Source organism: Manacus vitellinus, unplaced genomic scaffold (assembly GCF_001715985.3).
Source record: "Manacus vitellinus isolate BGI_N305 unplaced genomic scaffold, ASM171598v3 scaffold_21_pilon, whole genome shotgun sequence".
Classification (NCBI taxonomy): Eukaryota; Metazoa; Chordata; class Aves; order Passeriformes; family Pipridae; genus Manacus; species Manacus vitellinus.
Genome location: NW_021939546.1, coordinates 172856 through 193758, shown reverse-complemented (window position 1 = coordinate 193758; position 20903 = coordinate 172856). Strand labels below are relative to the sequence as shown.

Genomic DNA, 20903 nt, shown 5'->3' with positions numbered 1-20903 from the left:
CTGCATTACATAGTAACTATTAACAAAAACAGTTGGATTTCACTTATGTATCTAATGCAGGTTCTAATATCCTTATGTCTCATATTCATGTTATGGCAAGTAAGAACTGAGAAGCAACCATCACTCACCTGTCTTTGATTTTGTTTGTTTTCTCCACTGCATCTATGTCCATCCGGATCTTGTATGTCACATGTGGTGGGAGATTGCTGGTTGTAGGTTCTAGGTCTGGAAAAACCACACCAGCCCAGAATTTGTTTTCCTCCAGTAGATAAAGGGCTTGATGAGTCAGTTGAGTTTCATCAAGATAACCTTCAAATTTATCCAAGGTCAAGCACTACAAATAATTACAGAGAGAATAGATTAGTAAGAGGTATACATTAAAGCAAACATGAGTGCTTGAAAATAGAAAAGGGAGGTAGGTTCATCTGAAGTAGTTGCCATTTTCAGCTTTAAAAGTTTATGGTGAAACTATTAAAGTTGACTTTCCCTCCCCATCCTTAGTCTAAATCTTATAACAAATCCAAAACACCCAGCATTATCAAGATAAGCTCAGAAACATAATTCTTCCTAAAAGGAAAATAAACCAAAAACCTGTACTTTTCAGGTTTAGCATTGTTGTGGTCACTGTGAGCGGATGGAATAATTTTGAAAGTAGCTTATTTCTGATATTTAAGGATTGCTTCCTCCAAGCTCAAGATATTTCCATCCTGATAAGAAATGAAGTAATGGTGGCCACAAAAGCAGGAGCTGCTGTTGCAATTTAAGCATGACAGGGCAAATTTAGACATACCTGTACAAAATGTATAGCTAGCATTATGTTCCACATTAATTAGATAGATTGAAATAATTTTAAAAAATATATTTAAGCCACTGTAATCATCCAGACATGGACACATGAACTCTGCCACTTGGACTATGCTTGGAAGATTCCCTCAAAAAGGCAAATATCTGAATTGGAAAGGCTAAGAGGTCCTGGTATCAGGAACCGTTTCCACAGTCCTCATCCAGGAGATAAAATTAACTCAGCTATAAAATAAATCTGGCCACGAGAACTCTTTAGCAGTCCATTTGAAACAAAACATTAACCTTTTTCAAGTTTTTGCTGTAGTCTTTGAGGTTACTATAACAGTATTCTCAGCTGCACCACAGCTTGCAGCAGAAATTTGGAGTCTCCAAAGATAATTGCTGGCAGCACACCTCTCCTCATTGCATACTATAGTAAGGAGTAGGCTGTCCCTGAAAGGGAGCTATTTGTTCCCATTGTGTTTGGCATGGTGGGAAAACATTCTCAAATGCTAACAACTCAGTGTAAACAGCAGACTTAAAGAATAAGCTCATTACAAAGAATGCTAGGACACAAAGATCTATTACCAGGTACAGTAACTGCCCTGATATTGTGGATGTTCCAGCACTGACCTGCTGGGAGCGATATATTTCACTCAGTTTGAGTAAGAAATAATTCTGCTAACATGATGCAAAAAGATCACTAAAAAAAAAACAACCAGCAGAGCTTTGTGCAAAACCTTTATTGTTCCCTCTTGCAATAGCTGTAGGAAGGCAGATACACTCTCAGTTCCTGTCTTATCACAAGGGATGAATGGTCTTTTAGCCCGAACCAGATTGAAGTTAGGTTTAGTCCTGTTGGCTATAACTAGTACCAATCTTCACTGTGAGCTTGAGCTCAGCTTATTTATTCATTAAATAATAACTAAATATTTACTTTTCTTTCAGAGATGCTTGTAAGATGTAACTGATCTCTATAAAGACCCTGACTCTCATATGGTAAGTGCTGAGTTCCCAAGTATTAAGCCCTCTAAAAAAATATAACCTTTTTCACATTGGACATAGCTTGATGAATTTATCAGTAAGCTGGATTACTCTGGTTACTATACCAGAGTAACCTCTCATTCAAAGTATCTTCACAATGCCTTGATATTTTAATCTACATCTTTAGCATTTTTTATTTACGTAATTAAACTTCACTCACTTTCTGCACTGTGGCTCTCAAAAATCCTCAGAGGGCATCACTGAAAACAACATGTTAGAGTAGAGGGGTACAGATTCCAGGAAAGAGAGACAGACATCTTGTCAGAAGTGGCTACAGAAGAAGCGGAAACTCCCTCATTAACTTCAATGGAATTTTGGTCTGGTGCTTAAAAACCTGAAGGGTGACTTACCAAAGAACTATTCGTTTCTCTGGTCCTGATCTTGCTGAAATTAGTGGCCTGTTGATTATCAGTACTTACAAAACAATACTTCCTTGAGGTTTTACATTCATCTTCTGCCTCTCAGCATTGAAGTGCGTTCAGACATTCAAGCAACATTTTGAATATAGCATAAAAGATCATCAAATTGAACTTCTTTTCATAATGATAAGTATTGATGTTCTTGTACCACTGTATTATTTAAAACATACGTTTTAATAATGAGATTAAATTTGAAACAAATGAAGATGTCTTATGATTTCAACATTCCTGTCTGTTACCACAGACCCCAGTACTGCCTAACCAGGTTTAAGATATCCTCTACAAGTATTCCCAGTGGGGGTGGGGCTGATCTTACCTCCAAATACTGACTGAGCAAACGCAGAACTTGGTCTGCAGCACTGAAGATGTTCCGCCAGTCAAAGTCTGCCATTCCCTTCTCGCGGCTCCTTGGAGATCCATTGTGGAGAAAGTTGATTATGTGTTCAGCGGTTAAGCCTTCAGCACCCAGCTGGCTGTTCAAGAAGTCCCTCACTGTAGGGTGCTTCAGAGAGTCCTGAAGAAACACACCAGGATAGTTTCACTACAGTGATTGCCTTTCTAGCCCCGTTTAGTTAGAAAGGTTTCCATTTCCATAGCTCTTTCGAGACAGAAACAAGTGCGAAAGGGTATGCTAAGGACTTCATTTTACAAATGGGTAATTGCATAACTGGATGTGAGATTTGAAGAATGCATGGAAAGAAATTTACCCTTGACTATTGCATTGCTTCCTTCTAAGCAAGAGGATATGTTACAAATGTCTAATTCAATATAGAAAAATGAGGGAAAACAGATGTTTTTTCTAGTATGAACTGCTTTATAAACTTTAACTACAGATAGTAATTGCAGCTGACCAAAGTCAAATCTAAGAGATAAGGAAATAAGCAATTTCCCAAAGTAGTAAACTGTTGGCCCAGCAAAAGCATGGTCCTACTGCCCTCTTTGCCTGTACCGAATCCAAGAAAATCAAGTTGTTTGTTCTTGAAGAACATTTTGGAGAGGTGAGGAAGCAGCGGTTGCTGCCTTTATTAAGAAGTCATTAGCCAGACTCTTGACTGCTCAGATCTGAGGTCCGGTCACAGAGATGGTCTAATGCATCTATGACTTGCCTTCAAACCAAGCTCAGTAACCAAGCCTACAGCTTTGAAGGCCACAAATTCCTTGCTGCAAAGGCTGTGCTTCCAGCCAAACCTTTCTAATTGTCTTTTCCACCAGTAAAAATAAAGGATGGTGAAAGGCTGCTCTTACTGAGGATCCCTGCTAAGTTATAACATACACGGATCATGTTCATTTGCAGGCTGTTTTGAAAGAAGTACCACAGCTGAGGTCCTATTTCTTCCCAAGCTTTGGTCAACAGTCTGATGCGTTCCAGTTCCTCAAAAGTGGTGTTTGCCTGATGAAAAAAACAGCAGAAAAGAGTGTTAGAAGTCTAAGGAGATAAACAAACAGAATTTATGATCCATCCAGGATTCAGTGACAGTAAATTATGGGAAACCCATAATTTACAAATGCTGTAGTTTTTACCTTCAAAACTAAATAAAAATGTTAAAATAGCAGAAATGTTAATAATCCTCAGAAAAACAACCTGTAAAATCCAACCAGAATCAAAGTCACTTAGGATAAAATTATGTTGTATACGTAATGGAAAAAACAAGTGCACATCAATCCTAGTTAACTTTAATTCCTTTAAATACTCAGATTTTAGGTAGAATTATTTATTCCTTTCTTTTTCCCCTGGATTATTTCTCTCCATGAAGAACTAAAAAGAAAGGTGATGTGGGTAGATGAATGAATGGGAGGCAATTGCAGAAGACAGGTACTCCCGTAGTTAAGATACTAGTTAAGAGCTGAAATGCTGGGCTGCTGTAAATCTGATGTTCTCCTGTGTGAATTATAAGCAGCAGTTCGGTGCCTTGTATAGATGAGAGTAAGTGAATTGCTGGTTATGAGGTGGCCAAAATCTAGGTCACATGTGACCTTGATTTAACTGCTCAGATTCACTTCACCCAACTGCAAGCATTTCACTGAAGAGTCCAGGCTCCATCCTATTTTCATTAAGTGAAAATTATTTATCATTTCAACAAATATAATACTAAACTATAATGTTGTTACTGGTTTGCAGTCTCTCAGTGTTAGGTCTCAATGAGTCTGTCCAAGCCTCACAGCTGCCCCATTTAAATATTTACTGGCACAGAGCTGTTCATTTTCCTACCTCAGTAAAATAAATATAAATATTACTATTTTTACTACTGTAAATATGGAATCATGCCAACAAAAGGCTGCTTGAGTGAGCTGGAAAAACCATGTAGCATGGACCAAGATGGGATGAGTCAGTGAAGATCTGTCTCCTGTTTTTTAAACAAAGAGTAACTGTCCTTCCTCTGATTGCCATCAGAAAAAAAGGATTGCTGAGAAGAAAATCTGATTAGACTGAGGTAGCTGGGTCACTGTTTTTCAAAAGGTGTTTTAGGATGCAATTTTTTAAAAATACACACTTTCACATTTCAAAACTTCTTACATTTTTTAGGATTTGCCGTACAGAAGGTGAATCAGGAGCAAAGAGAATTTTTCCCATCAGCAGGGGCTTCACAGCACTCCAGGCTATTTTGGTTAAAGGGTTTGATTCCAAGTTCTGGATCAATGCATTACAAAAGGGTGCTAAAGACAGAAAGAAACACAGTCTTTATGTAACCATACTCAAATCCTACTATATATAACATCCTGCCGGGCTTTTTATTGGCAATACAGACAGTTTAAAGCATTTTGAATCTGAATGGGTTAAAGCACATTCTGCAATGTAGAAGTACAACATCTGAATAGATAGAAAAGACTATTAAGTAGCTGTTGGAGTTGTAAAGTACACACAATGGAAATTGGAAGGCAAACATAAATAACCATTTGAAAGTTGCTGTCATTTATATGGTATTTCAAATGGAAGGAAACCAGACAGTTCAAAACTCAATGAGCAATTTGGATCTTTAATTGTTTGACTTCTAATGACTTAGCTCCTTTGCATTGTAGTTGATACTGATACAAAGTGGATCCAGCAGGCTTGGATGTTGAACTCTGGAACAGTTCGGATTTGGATCCTACAATAATTTAGAATTAAACATTTTAGTGTAAATATTTTTATCTTACTCCTGCACTATGAAGTAATTAGTTTACTTGGATAACATGCAATTATTTTGTTCCTCAGTGAAGAAATGAAGTACCCGGCCTTTACAGGTCTTTTGAAGGTTCAGACAAAAGTAGAGCCAAGTATCAACACAAACAGGGAAAGGCAGGAGTCTCTCTATAAGCAAAGTGCTCATCTGTACTTCATGACTGTGCAACATATGTATCACAGCAGAAGGGACACAGAAATATACTGCCAGCTATAACGTGGATGGTAGTACAGAAAAAATTGCTGGTGAGCTCAGTGTAGAGAGAAACTAAATGGCAAATGGAAAAGGACATAGTAAAAAGATAAAATAACAAAAGGTAAAAAAACTGGTTCATCTTTGCATTCTCTCTTATCACTGTAACAAGAAGTGAGGAAATCAAAGCTGAAATATTTTCTATGTAAAATGTAATCATGCTGTAGAATATTTTTGCTACAAAATATATGTACTTCTATGCAGGAAGAAACAGCCACCCTGCATCAAATGGAGTATTATTTAAAAAGAGAGATTTTTAAATTCCTGTGCTCCAGGCCATCAAACAAGTTAAAAGATAAAAATTGAATTTAGAAAAAATATTTTGGAGAAAAGTAGTTCCAGAATGCAGCATTGTCTTTTCCTAAATCTTCTTCAGAGGCATCTTTTTCTTAGTTGTATCAGTAGCATATACTAGAAGATAAAGTAGAAGGACTGTCTTTAATTACGATGATGACTATATTTATGCCTCCATATTAAAAGCAAATGCATATTTCTGGGCTTCTCTCCTTCCAGCTATGAAGTAAGTATGAAGTAAAATCATTTCATCTCTCTCTAATTTCCTGAATCAACTGCTTAAAAATGTTATTTTATAAAAGGAACAGTGGTACTCTAACGAAAGTTGCACCTGTCTACAGTCTCTTAATGGTATGGTGGAAAAACTTACTGGTTGTATTATCATAAAGATAACTGGATTTCTTCCTTGATGAATCAATCCCCAGGAAAGCTTTGTAGTTGTTATCTTCATACCAGTTGAAGGAAAGCACTCTGGATCCACCTCCTTCTGGGTAGCCACAGAAAAGATCCGACAGGGAACTCAACAACTGGCCTAAGGATTCTGGCCTTCCGGCTTGTAGCAATGGTTGCAGGACCATCAAAAGGTCCTGAACACTTGGCTTCCTGGCCAGCTGCAGTAAGACAAGACTTTGTTAATTGCAACCCTCAAAGGAGGTTAATTATCTGCTGAGGTCCCAGTTGTGCCCAGACAGTGAAGCACAGATGCAGTCAGAACCACATCCTTTTATCTCCTCTGTCCTGGTCACTGGCATCATATTCAGTTTTTGTTCTTTCATATCTTTTCTGAAGAAAAGAGTATACTTCATAATTGCCAATGCTTATGTCTACATTTATTCTGTAATAAGAGAATGATTTTTTAAGGAATCAGCTCTTCCAAACAAATCTCTTTTCCTTCTGGTAAAGCAGGTAACTGGAACATAAAAAGAACAAAGGAAAACAAGGACTATGTGCTATGCAGAAAAGTCATCTATTATTAGACCGCTTACCTTTTGCACCGCGTGGGAGACATTAGACAGCACCCTCCCCCAGGCCCTCAGGTCAGCACCTGGTGAGTTTCTGTCCAACACAGTGGGAAGCTGTGAATACATAAGAAATACAGATGAGTTTTGTTTAGTTTCTACATGACAACAGCCATTACAGTAAGAAGAAGATCCAGATGGCATCTCTTTAGCTCAAATACTTTGAGTTATTTGGAACAGTATCTTGTGGGGCCACAAATCCAGTACCCATGTGCAGACTCACACAGTAGCCTGTGTGTTTTTTCTGATACAAGGCTGAAAAAATCATAGTCCACTAAAAATATAGCTTGGGATTTGTTTTGCTCATTTAAGCCCAACATACCAAAAGGTGAAAAAACAGAGGAGGAACGCAGGAACTGGGATTTCTGAGAATTTGCTTCTCACAGAGGCTACTCTTCCAGTGAGATCTACAGACTCTCAGTAACTTCCAAATTTAGCAAAGGTTGTGATACAGAAGTCCCCATTTGCCATGGAGGTAAATAACTTGGAGTACTTTATACTTCAGATATTTGCTGATTTTGGAGACAGTCTAGTCCTCACTGTCAGACCTGACAGAAACCATTGCTTTCCCAGCTCCTGCAGACTGACCAAATTGCCTTTCCAGCAGAAGTTAACACTTTAGGTATTAATGGCTTAAAAGAAACAGGTGACAACATGGTGTGCTTGTCATATACCACTTTGTTTGCATCACTGCATCCTTCTTTATCGGTTGTCTAAAGAATCACATATGCATTTGGAGATAGCACTTTTGAGGTTTTCTCAGGCATATATATTTCTTCTGCTATTACAAAAAAAAATATAAGGCTGGACTTGCAGACAGCTAGACTGTAATGTTTATGAGACAAGCCCCTAAAAAGCCTTCCCCAAAACTGCCCAGCTATATACCCTACTGATTGCCTGCCATTCCCTTCAGTCAGTAGGTGGTTAAGAAAGCAGGACAGCTGCACTGTGTAGGGACCTGGCAGGGAGTCACAGAGGCAAGAGTTTTTATGGAAAGCTTATGTTAGCATGTTCTGATCTGTCACTTGCACTTCTGGCAGGAACTATACACATACAGTGCTTAAAAATATACTTTTCTTGTCCCCTAAGGGGAAACAGTCTCTGCAATACAGGGTTCTTGAAGCACTTGCCATAACCTGGCCTTTTTGAAACTGTGAGGAACAGGTATTGTAAAAACCTGTAAAATAGCTGGGTAGCATAGTGTGCATACTCACATAAAGCTATCTTAGAAGTACTGTAGCATTAATTCTCTGCTACTTCTGCAAGAATCAAATTTATGAAAATATAAGAGTATATTTTTAGAAATGGAAAACAGCAGCTTTAAGAAGCTCACCACAGATTCTTATCAGGACTGGTAAAATCACATGGGCACAATGACTGACCTTCAGTGCTACAATAATCAGTGACTTGCTGGTGTGTCAATTAAAGCTTCTGGCATATTCTGTTCTCAGTTCTGAGCAACTCAGAGCTGAATAAAATCCATGTTAAATTAATGATGATGCTACACTGCTGTGGCAGAAAAGTCCAATCAATACTTCCTATGTAACTTTAGCAGTTGTTTATATATCCTGCCTGGTTCTATAGGGCAAACTGACAATATATTGGTTTCATGACCCTAAATTACAAGCTGAAAACCAGCAAATTAAATTCAGTGTTGAAAAAGGAAAAGCATGATCATAGAGAAAACAGACATGAAAGATGTATACACAGTGATGGACTCTAAGTTCACTATCATAAGGCAAGAGACCCTGGAGTCTTTATGAATAGTGGCTTGAAGGCACCACATCAGTGTGCAGAATACAAATGAAATATCAGAAAAATATCAGGAAAAGAACACAGAAGTAAAGGAAGAAAAAAAACCCCACACCAATATCCCATTATATATATATATATATATATACACACATATATACAATTTATATGTTATTATATATTTAAAGTAAATATATCAATATTTATTTATATATATAAAATGGCATAATATCTCCATAGTAAACCAAGTTTGCAGATGTGGTTATAACACAAAGAAGGGCAATGAAAATGAACAGAGGTGAGGAAAAGCTTCAGTAGAGCGATGAAAGCCAGTACAACTTCCCAGTTTGTTTCACCTCTTTTTACTGAAAAAGCTCACATGGCTATGTCAACTCAAGCTGCATCACGGCTTTGACTGCAGCATAAAATTCTGTCACGCTGGATGGAACAAAGATAGAATGGGTTGTACGGGGTATTTTCAGAACCCTCAGCAATGTCCCTTGGTCTTGCTATACACTGTTTTGCTACACAGATGGAAAGACCAGATAAGTTCCACACAAACTTTGATTTTAAGATTGCATTTCAGTCTCTTAGTTCTGCTCTACTGTGAATTTCATCTGTTTCATCCCAAAGCATACTCAGAACTGCCTAGTGTCCTGCTGATGGTAGGTTAATTATCCCACATCCATATCCTTACATTTGCAGGGGTAAATAAACAAAGACCACTTGGAAAATCGGTGACATATTACCAAAAGTTCTTGAAGGGCAGCGAAATATCAACCAAAATAAATTACAACATAAGGCAGGATGATTATGTTAATACTTACCAGTTGAAATAACTTAAAGAAATCAACATTTGCATACAAGGCATCTTCCACTCTCTGTAGACTTTCCTGGGACAAAGCACACATGGCCTTGTGTACAGAAGGGAGACCTCTTCGGCTGCTGAAGATAATAAAGCGGTCCAGGAGCACCTCACTGCAAGCAATGTCCTTCAGAGTCAAGTCAGGGACACCATAGGCAAACTGCAACCAAAACCAATGTTTCATTTACTGTTGTGAAACCTTCATGCTCCTCAGAAACAATTATAACTTATCACAAGCGGGCACCTTGATACCAGTCCCTGCTAATATTTTAATGAACGGTAGAAAGATGTGGTCAGCTGGAGCATCAACTCTTGAATCACTTCCACTTGATATTATGCTAGATCACCTCGCCTTCAGTCACATTTTTCCTTCTCTCATTAGTGATTCTTCCTTCCATTACAAAAGTTCTTGTGAGTTGTCTTCCCTTCCTCTGTCATCTAAGCACACATGAAGTCATGCCACCCATTCTTGTGGCTAAGGAGGGAGAGCTACAGCTTGCTTGAAATTATTTTCCCAGTACTAACCAATGGTGCTACCTCACTACCGTTTGTGTTTAGGTTGGTTATGTCTTTGCTGTCAATTGTGTAAAAAAAAAAAAAAGGGCCAATTCCACTGAATCTCAAGCTTGATTTCCCTCAGCATTTTATTTCATAGAGATGACTATTCCACCGCAATGCTTCCTCACAGCCATTATTCATTGTCACTGTGCACAGCATACAGCCAGGATTTACAAAGTCATTTTACATTAAATCACACACATCTACTGATTACCACTTCTAATATAAACATGGAACAGAAAAAGCTCCAATTTTTATCTTTAGTGTTCAACCACTGGCAACAGATTAGTTTATAGTTAAACGAATGTAAATGCAGAATAACTCCATAGAAATCAGATATACTTGGGATTTACACTGTTGTTATGGAATGCTTTTGGTAGTCTACTAAAATAAGTTCCACTTATTTTATAATGGACAGAATATATGGCAATATAATAAAAGTAGCACTGGAAATTGCTCCTGAGCTAATGTTCCCATCCTGTCTCCACCTCCTTTCACAGTACAAATTTTAAGGAAAAAAGCTCAGAACACTTTGATGGTTGTAAATGCCTACTGTGTTTGAGACAAACACAGACCTTCAGACAAATGAGAACTATGCACTGACATAATATCATTAGGTTAAATGAATTTAATAAGCTGCATGGAAAGAGATAGTGTCAAAATCTACCCAGAATATAATTTTCTTTAGAAAAACAATCTGCTGAGCATTCCAATCTCTAAGACATATGGATCAAAACAAACATACCACACCCATACCAGGTCAGACATAAGCACATATTTGTTTCTTATTTAAGCAAATTAGAAAGTTCATCTAAGAGATTCTGAACATTATCAAAATTTTCTATCTGCAAATGCCCTATAGTTAGCAGCTGAGACTTGTTTGGTGGTGCCTGTAAAGAGAATATTTAAACACACAAAGGAATGAGAAAAAACTTAATTCAGTTGCTTTGGAGAGTAGGTTCAAGCTTGAGGAGTTATTTATTAAGTGCTTTATCTGTCAGAAGCTATCACAAAAGTGCAAGTGTGGCTGTGGAAAGTCAGCATCCAGAATAGAAAAGGTGGAGAGGTCTAGTACAACATTATATTTTGTCTGCCATGACTGCCCTGAGTTCCAGCTTATGGAGCTGCAGTTGGGGAAAAAAAAAAAAAGAAAACAAGAAAGACATCTGAGTTACACACAGATTATGTATTGGAATTATGATGCAAAAAAGGGATGTGGATTTCTAGCAAAAGTGTCTGAGAGGCACTATCATCACTGCAGCTATACTCACATAAAGGCATTGTTAACATGAGAGAGAGCCTGGAGAGAGACAGAATGCAAAAGAGGGAATGCAGCTGACAGATACAGTTTGTCTTGCTAAAAACCTTCAAAACCAAACACTCCTGCCCTCCCTCAAACTGGAACATTTGAATTTGAATTAACTGAATTTATGCCAGTGAAAGAATTTGCTTATTTGTTCAGTCTCTTATGTCCTGGGGCCGTGTGTGATAAGAAGGGCATTTTTCAGCCATATATGCCTCATCATGCAGGGTGAACTGCAATGAAACGGGGCTGCACATGGAGGCAGCCCGGGAGCCTTGCTTTGACTTGTGAAATGAGGAAACAGTGACATTAACATCATTGAGAAGGATAAACATATTAAAAAAAAAAAGGTTATTTACAAACTGTAACTGCATTTCAAGAATGTTCACGAACAGATGGGATTAGAAAAACATCAAACCTCCGCCCTTCCAATTTTTCCGGTAGGGTGGGCTGCTGCCAATCTTTCCTGAACTTATTGTGTTTTAACATCAGTCTCTTATCCTTATCTTAGAATGACTCAAAAAAGCAGGCCCTCAGAGGGAAACTTCAATACTTTTTTTTTTAATCAATGGGTCACTGTTTGGCCAAAGCTGGCAAGATGAAGTCCAAATTATTTTTTCAGCTAGTTGGCTGTTTGATCAGGTTTAGCTTTCAGCTCTGTGTGTCATTTCCTGACTCCCAGGCGGCTCAGACCTAGATCTGCAGCCAGCTGTTGGCAACAGTCAGGCTTTTGTAAACAAGTTGCTTTCAGTTTGATCAGCTCTGTGCCATCAGAGCAAGGGGGAAAGTGTGTACAGCAATATGCAAGCAAACAGAGGGCAGAGCAGCACAAAGAACTAGAGATGAACCATCATGGTTGAGGATTAAGACAACCATAGATCTAGAGTGTAGTTACAGCTCTGCAACTTCTACCTCAACCATACATAAGTCCAGCCCAAGAAACTTGCCTATCAAGGTCCCTACAGGTACTAAGCAATATGTCTCCCACAAGAAATAAAGCGTTCAATTCCCATTGAAAATAATTCCCTTGTCATCTCTTGAAAATTATGAGATTAGTTTTTCTGCATCAGTTTCCCCTGGAGGAATTATTCACAGCACTTTCTTCCCTCAGCTGTAAATCAGCTCTGGTGAGATGATGTTGTATTCCTGAGATTACTGCTATCAAGAAAACTGTATGGAGGACAACAAAAGTGGTATTTAACTTGAGATCTCCTCCAGCTTCCTCTCTAACCAATGTTCAGATTTCTTTAATTTCCAGCATAAAGAGAACTACATCTCTTTCTGCATCAGCATAGAAAATACAGCAGAAGGACATCAGCAGGTTTCAATCATACTTTCAGTCCTGCATACACTTGCAAGCAGAGGTTTTAAAAGTAGATGAATGAATGCCACTGGGGAGCTAATAGAAACTAATACAGCAGCACTCAGTTCTCCTGACACAGCAGATCTCTGGTGAAGAAAAGGTTAGGGACAAAAAGGGAAAGAGAAGCCCAGCAGGATATCTGTATATATTCTTCTTGTCACAAGCAGTAAGGAAGCAAATTTTCACCATCTCAGCTGATATGGAGGTGTGAAAATAAGTAGGATGTATCAATTGACACTGGCTTTGGTATGATCTTGTGGTATTGCTTCATGATAAAGTGAGGAGAGGGGCAGGCTTCCCCCGTATTCATCAAGAATACAGCAGATAAGTAATCTGACTACTGGTCACACCAGCTGGAATTTGTGATGCAAAAAAGGAAGTGCATGCAAGTGCATGAATGCCCTCCCTCTTTCTGGCCACACACAGTTCCAGCATTTGTGTTTTATGTGGCAGTGAAAAAGACAAATTGTTATTTGTCTCAGCCTCAGTTATTCACTTGCTTCCACCCACACACTACGGCACTGTAGAAATTGTTTCAGAACTCCGATTCAGCAACATTCATTCATTAATACAGCATTCCTCACAGAGCTCCCAACCACCAGTACATGCAGAGGCAGAAACAGCCTGGACTTGGTCAAACGGTCCTCTGCTTTGCTGCTTCAGGAGGGATTTGACTTGCAGTTTTCACTCTGAATTTTCTGAGCAGATCTATTATTCAATCAGAACCTACAAAAGTGGATCTGTTTCTCCACTGGCACCTATTCATGATGTGAGACAATGCCAAAAAGCCACCATATTAATCTGTTGACATTGGGGCAGAGAATTTAAATAATAAATTAAAAACCTCCAAAAATTCTCTCTGGCTATTCATCAGGACTACTGTCTCAAAAGGATTCCTCATGCTTTTGAGTCAAGTCTTCAGTCATGGGAATGGATGCATTGCATGGCAGTATCGTTTCTTGATGCTCATTATTTGGAAGGAACAACAGCACTGAACAAATATGTACATTTAATGCATATTCAAAATGCTTTTAAAAAGCTAAAACAAACATCTCTTCTTCTAGATTCACAAAAAACAGAGGGAGAAGTTGTACAAACAACCCATAAGACACTAGGTGCTCTGAGCCCAAGGCTCTCACTGAGGCTACTTCGCACATCCAACTCATAAGATTCTTTCCTCACAGATAACAACTTGGTAACTGTTAAACTCTACCCACCTGTTCAGGGCGTACTTGAGCATTAATAAGCTGGAAAACAACAAAATCGGAGAGGCCAACATTTTCCAGCAAGAAGGAGGTGAGGGTCTCCCCATCTTTCAAAATGTCTAGAATTCGTATTCCTCTTCCTGGATGAAGAAAGAAATCCACAGATTAGTGAGACACCAAACAAAGGAAGTTAAAGAAAACTCATACTCAAACCTGCAAAAAGAATGTACTTTGGCTCTTATACTTAGTAGTGACTAACAGGGTCTAAAATTATTCTTGCAATTCAAAATCAGTTTAATCCTTTGTTGAGGAATGATAATCAGAAAATGCTGAGTGTTCTGACTTGGCATATCTGATCTCTCAAAGGTATTTCAGACTAGAGCCACAGCAATGGGTGCACTGAAAGTAGCCTTGACTGCATTTGAAAGTGTCTGCCTTTTTTCGATGCAATGTTTTATTTTAAATGTTCAGATTCAAGTATGCTGTTGCTGTTAGTGTCCTTCCTTCTAGGCCTTGTGTAAATACACTGTCAACTAATTTTAGCTAGTTAACCTTATTCTCTAGCACTGCAGAAGTGACCATTGAGAATCTTCCACAAGAAAAAACTCAGTTTCCTTGGAAAAGCATAAATTGTAGTTTCTGCTTCATATTAAACTAGATGAGCAACTACTAAACTAAAAGCTGGCAAATCTTCAGGCAAACCAATGAGACTATCCACTGTTAAATTAGACACATATAAGAGGCCACCAAATTTCCCTAATCCTGCCTATAACAATATTCAAAATACTGCTGCTCATAAAGTTAAACAGTGCCAATCTTTTTTAACTTTTCTATGTTACAAATCATACCAATGGGAATTCTTCCTCAGTATGCTCCAAGAGAAAGCTTGGGAAGTTAATGCTGCTTGTGTCCATTGACTACTACAGCCTTTTTAAAAGGTAGTTCACACAGCATCAAGAAACTCTGGTAAAGAAAGCTTGAAAAGCACTAGTTCTAGCCTTCAGGCAATTGAAACTGCCAGGAACAGCACATATCCTACAGACATGGGGAATGTAGCTTTAGACATCTCCACATAAACATGCACAAATGTGCTGCTGGGGGCCTCCATTCTGTGAGTTAAGCAGAGTCTTATCAGAGTTTGCCAACTAACTTCCACAATTCCATCTGCAATAAGCATATTCTGCCCTAGGGCTGTAGGGGTTGAGCAGGACTTCTTCAATTGTTCCTCTATGTACTTATTCAAGCAGTAAACACTGAAAACAATAGTAGGCGTCTGTCCCTCATATTCTCACTGATGCCTTTCCTGGCACCCAGGCATCACAGAGGAAAAAACACACTACAAGAACACATCAAATGTGTCAGTGCAAGGGGAGAATGGGACAAGGAAGGAGGACTCAAGAGTTAGATCTTGTTTAAGGAATCAACAAAAGGAGCAATCTCAACTCTGACATTTGCTAAATGGCAAAGGATTTGAGAATGGGACATATCAATTCTCAAAGCCAGTCCAGTTTTATGCCTTTAGTTTTAGGGGTATCTTTTCAAATTCTGTACTTTAAGTCCAAATATTATTAAAAAAAAATATTATTATACCATTTCCTATTTTCCCCCAAGACTGTGTTTTGAGTTTGGAAGGTTGTTTTAAATAAAAATTAATGTAGTCAACTTGCTTTTTCAGTTTTCTTTATGTTTTTAATGCCTTCTCTTTCAAAACACATCATCAAAACAAGGGGAAAGTGTTTCTTTCTTCACTGTTCCAAACCTGTTTTAGGTAACACTTCTAACAGTGTACCTCTAAGCACTTCTCCGGGTTATGCTTCTAGTATATGTTCAGGCATGTTCCCAGCTTTTCATTCCCCTGCATCTTCCATGACGCTTTCTTACTGCTTCTACCTCTACTGTAATAATTAATAATGAAATCTCTTCAGCCACATGTTTTACTTGGAGTGGTGAGAAATCCAAACTTCTGGTTTTCGAGTTTTGTCTACTGTTACTTAAGGACAATTGTAGAATGGAGTTGACTGCCTCTCTCCTTTCTCTTAAATGACAGGTGTTACAACAGCTACATGTCAAATATATTATAATGTTGCCACTCTGCAGCTTAACTACTATCCAGTTCTCAGAGAGAAAAATTAAGTAATCTAAAGGATATAGACAAAACAATTACCTGCAATTCTTTCAGGATTAGTTCTCATTGTTTCCATAAACTGAGTCATAATGATCAGTTCTTCCCAGATTCTGCCAAGGTCATGGATTTCAGGGCCTTCCAGTAAAAGCTCCTGAGCATCTTTATATACCCTTGCAAGGCTGAAAGGAGAAATAGTGTACAAACAGTAACTTAAGACTGATGACTCTTGAGAATCTTTTATATTTAAAAAAAAAAAAGGCAGTGTTGACTTTCTCTGTTAGGGATGAGAAAAAAATAAATTATTTTGTTCTCAGTCTCAGGTACTGTGAGATTCAGTTAGATTTGAAGTCCATAGAAGGTTTAAGAGGGCTACTGGTGTTGCAGGAGGTTGGCCTCTCCCACATTAGCCATGCTGATCTTGCTGGGGAGACAGGACCTTCCTCAGACTGCATGCATCTCGCAGGTACAGTGCAAATCTGCTCTAGCCCAGGCTCAGCTCCAGCAGTTGAGTGGGGCACTCCAGGCACATGCAGCCCTGCTCAGCCAGGTAAGTGACATGGAATCATTCAGACACAGAATCCTCCTCCCCCTCTAACATCAGTCCCCTCCAATGTAATCGTGGTGTTTAGGTCTCTTCAGAATATTTCTTCTAGGAGTGGCAGGAAAACACAAGTGACAAATGGTCACAGACAGCTGTTCACCTACTGGGTCTGGGTTAGAACATGCAGATCATGCAAGGATGCCATCAGGTCCTGTGTTCATGAACAAGTATAGAAAATTCTTACTATCAGGGCAGACCATTACATTTCTTTAATAGTATTATGTTTTTCCATACATGGAATGGTATATATCAGTCTTTATGACTTATTTTAGCTTGAGGAAACAGCAAACAGGAAGGACCGAATTCTTTCAGAAAACACAATGTATTTACTTCCGCTGTAATGCACTGAATTTACTCTGACTGACAAAGTGACAGTTTGCTCTGTAACAAGTAACCTAAAAAAGTCAGAATATATAAGAAACAAACCCCTTTAGCTTCACTGCGTGATTGAGTGTACCCCACAAAAAATGTTCAGCTGATCATTTTAAACCCTGTTCACTAGGAAACAAGGTCAGCTAGTAAGTTAACCCCAAGCCACAGATTTTCACATGACTGGAGCTTCAATGGCCTTGAGATTGTTAGCTCATGAATTTTAATGATTGGATGCTCCAAAGTGGACTTCGCAAAGGGAGATTTGGAGCATTTTTTTATATTTATTCTAATAGGTTTTTACTCTAAGGGTCCTTGTCTGCTGTGCTGTCTTTCATGACTCAGCTATAACAACATAATAAAACACTTCCACAGCTCTTTTTCAATAACAGTTAGGAAATCTCCCATCCTTCTGCTTTGCTAACAAGCTGAGTACTGAAGGTTACTGTGCTGATTAGTCTCACAAGTATAAAGCCAAAACAAGTGCTACATAAGAACTGGCACTGCAGGTTTTTCTTTGCTGCTACTTCATTAGAGCTCTCATTCAGAAGAAATGACTCAAGTAATGAGAAAAGAAGGCTTAGGGGTTTCATGCTTTTATATCAAAAAGATCTGTCCCAAGACATTCAGTAAGCAGTCAACAACAGGAAGGATGGATTTTATTAAATGGACGTGTGTTCCCTAGAGACTAATACAACTGAAGTCTTTCTCCAAAAGGCCCAAACCCATCCTCATGAGTTCTGTTTCAACTTTGCTGGCCATTGTTAGCACGAAACCGACGTGTTAGAACTGAACATTTTTGTCTTCCACTGTTTGCACACTGGTGTTTTACTAAATGCTCACCCTTCCCTTTTCATTCACACCATAGAGTTATTCTTTAAAATATTCCTGGGTGCACTAAGGGTACCCTTCTAAGCAGGTTGAGGATACTCCGTCCTTTCTTCTTGCATCATTCATGCCCATGAACACTCAACAGTTGCCAAGAGCAGGCTACCAGCAGCTGTCTAGCAGGCTTGTATTGCTGCAACCCAGTCTCACACATACAACTCTGCTTACATGGAATTTTTGTAGTTGGACACCACACCTGGACCCTCTCCAGGGGTTGGGCTGCGGAAACAGGGATTGTTCATGTTACAGAAGATGCCATGTAACCATGGCAACGTTCCTGCTGATGGCATTGCCTTGTTTGGGAAGTGACCTAGAGTAGGGAAACACAAAATATAAATTGTTAGGTGTCTTTTCTAATGGAGTCTGTGGGAATCTAAATAGCATGATGAGTTGGCTCACTACAGAATCCTATAGGTTTATTTTTTACCAAAAAAAAAGAAGTCACCAATATAAGCAATAAGGTTATTTTCAACAGAAACGAGTTCTGAACTAATGGGGGGGGGGTTTCAATAGGTAGTGAGTTAGTACTTTCTCAGTAACAGAATTACAGAAATCCAAAACTTGATAGAATCTTGAAACTTCATGTGTGTCTGACCAGAAAGCATCTCACTGGAAAATTAGAGCTTTTTAGTTCCTCCTCACTGGTAATTCTTACAATATATGGCTATAAATAACTAAGCTACTCGAACTAAAGTTTGTTCCTTTGCCAGAACAATACTCCACAAGTAGGTCCCAGTATCTCTGTCTGAGAACTCTAGCCATTACCTAAAACAAGTCCGATCATTGTAACATCTTAAACGCTCTTACATTCATGCTGGCGATACAGTGGATTAGCTTTCCTCAGCCAGACAAGGGCAAAAAATAACGACAGAGGCCAGACAAGCTCCACTAGAAAACGAAGCTGGGAAAAAAAAAAAAAAGAAAAAAAGATTTTACAAATAGACCACCATAGAGTCACTAAGTGACTAACAGGATGAGGCTGTTCTCAGAGCAGCAATGCCCAGCGCAGCATGTGTCCGTGGTTATTCTTTGCCTCTTTCACCATTTGAAAAGGACACCCAGAAAGAGTGAGGATTCATCAGTGCCATGAAGCATTACCATTAACTCAGTGGCTTCTCTGCCTCCTCTAAAGAAATATCTATGCATCCTGTCTGAGGTAAGAAGAGGCAGCAGGTAGTAGATGACTCTACAAGAAGGATTACATGCAAGAGAGAAAGTGTGGGGTTTTTTTATCCACACTTTAACACTGCTGGGCTCATTAGTAGGCTGTCTGTGCACTGTGCTTACCCAAAGGTAAAAGACTTCAGCATAAGCTTAACATTCTTTGACCTTTACTTTTAGTTCTTTTTGTCAGCATTCATTTTAACACTATTAATTTCCTAATACAGGTAGAAATGTATACATTAAGATCAAACACCTTATTCAATAATATAGAAGATCCCATCAAAGGCCGGTTTATTGCCCAGATCTTTCAATAGACTTACAACAGTCACTACCTCCCTGACAGAAAATCAAGGGCACTGCTTTACCACAGAGCAATGTACTGCCTGGTTTTCAGTCTGCTTCCTCCACTCCTGTGTTTCAGTTTGTTTTACTGCCTCTGTGTGTTCTGGTAGAGGCTTGAAACTACAATCCTTTGATCCTGTAATACAGGCTTTGGGCTCTGAGGAACAGCAATGGGATTTTTGTGTCCAGACACATGGCACTTTTTTTCCCCCCTCCCTACAAGAGTGAGGACGAAGTATCTTCAGAACCAGGGTTGTAGCACATGCACAGGAAAGCACTCCTTGCTTCTTTACCTTTGCTCTCTCCTTCCCAGTCAGGTACCAAAAATATAACAATAATGCATATAGCAGCAGAGTCAAAGACAAGGTGGGTCACATACAATTGTTTTGAGCAAAAGAGCATACTTAAGAACAGGTTTTTTTGAGCAGTCCTGTTTTTATCACTGTAACTTTGTCTAATAGCTTTAGTTAAGCACAACATATCCTTACAGCAAAAGGGTAGAAAGCTTTACACCAGGCAACAATTCCCTATTTTTTCTGGTAAGACTCTCTTTTTTAAAACAGAACAATAACAAAAAACCCCACCCACCACCACCTAGGAAGTTATGCATGCCTGATATTTTTAAAGCCAGACAGAATCTTACCAGCAGCAAAGGGCAGATGACACAATTATTAGAGAAGAAAACCTGACAGCTGTTGTGCACAGCTCAGAACATAGTGTTACAGATCCTTCCCAGCAGGTCCACAAGGTATGATTAACATCCATTGCCACCCATTTGGTAAGAGGTTTGGGACAAGCACTACACATCCATAAACTCAGATGGGTAAGGACTGGGGAGACTGGTCATCACCTTTGCTGCAGAGTTGATCTCTGTTAATGCTCAGATGTAGATTCTTTCTTCATCCCCAGGAAATACAAAATCCTCGGACTTGAATTTGGTAATTCCTTTCTGTCTGAGCTAACTAGTTTGGAAAGGATTAAAGTCTAAAGCACAAGGGAAGCTTTCTTTCAAGCTAGTACACAGTGTGTCATGCAATAAGGACAGACCAAGTGCTGTTAGACCTCTGATTCTTTCCTGTGAACCTTTTCCTGAGGACACACAGGTGTCTCAGAATTCACTAGAAGTATCAGAAAGCAGCCCAGAAGCCTTCAGAACCACAAGAGAAACAGCCAGAAATCCTAGCAGCATGCACAGAGAAATGTGGCCCATATAAAGATCACATTTGATTCTTTGAGGGATTTGTGATTTTTATATGCTGATAAATGTACCAGCCACTTAATCCAGCGAAGCGCATAGTCCAAAGCTGAAACCCAAAGCCTAACACTTTACCTTTTGTCTTTTCCGGAGGATCCAGTTCTTCCAAAGCAGAAGTCTGACTTGTCTAAAGAAGTTCAT

General features: G+C 38.9%; 1 protein-coding gene across 1 annotated transcript in view; it reads right to left on the bottom strand.

Annotated features, from left to right (window-relative positions):
• ABCA4 (ATP binding cassette subfamily A member 4) overlaps positions 1-20903 on the bottom strand; it is a 65295-nt gene extending 44392 nt beyond the window's left edge. The window contains exons 1-12 of the mRNA XM_018072175.2: positions 20838-20903; positions 18809-18902; positions 18170-18311; positions 16183-16322; positions 14031-14158; positions 9552-9749; positions 6940-7029; positions 6324-6564; positions 4762-4901; positions 3520-3636; positions 2563-2760; positions 129-334 (exon numbers count right to left, since the gene is read on the bottom strand). Of these exons, the coding sequence (XP_017927664.2) occupies positions 129-334; positions 2563-2760; positions 3520-3636; positions 4762-4901; positions 6324-6564; positions 6940-7029; positions 9552-9749; positions 14031-14158; positions 16183-16322; positions 18170-18311; positions 18809-18902; positions 20838-20903 (1760 nt within the window). The remainder of the gene's footprint in view (positions 1-128; positions 335-2562; positions 2761-3519; positions 3637-4761; positions 4902-6323; positions 6565-6939; positions 7030-9551; positions 9750-14030; positions 14159-16182; positions 16323-18169; positions 18312-18808; positions 18903-20837) is intronic.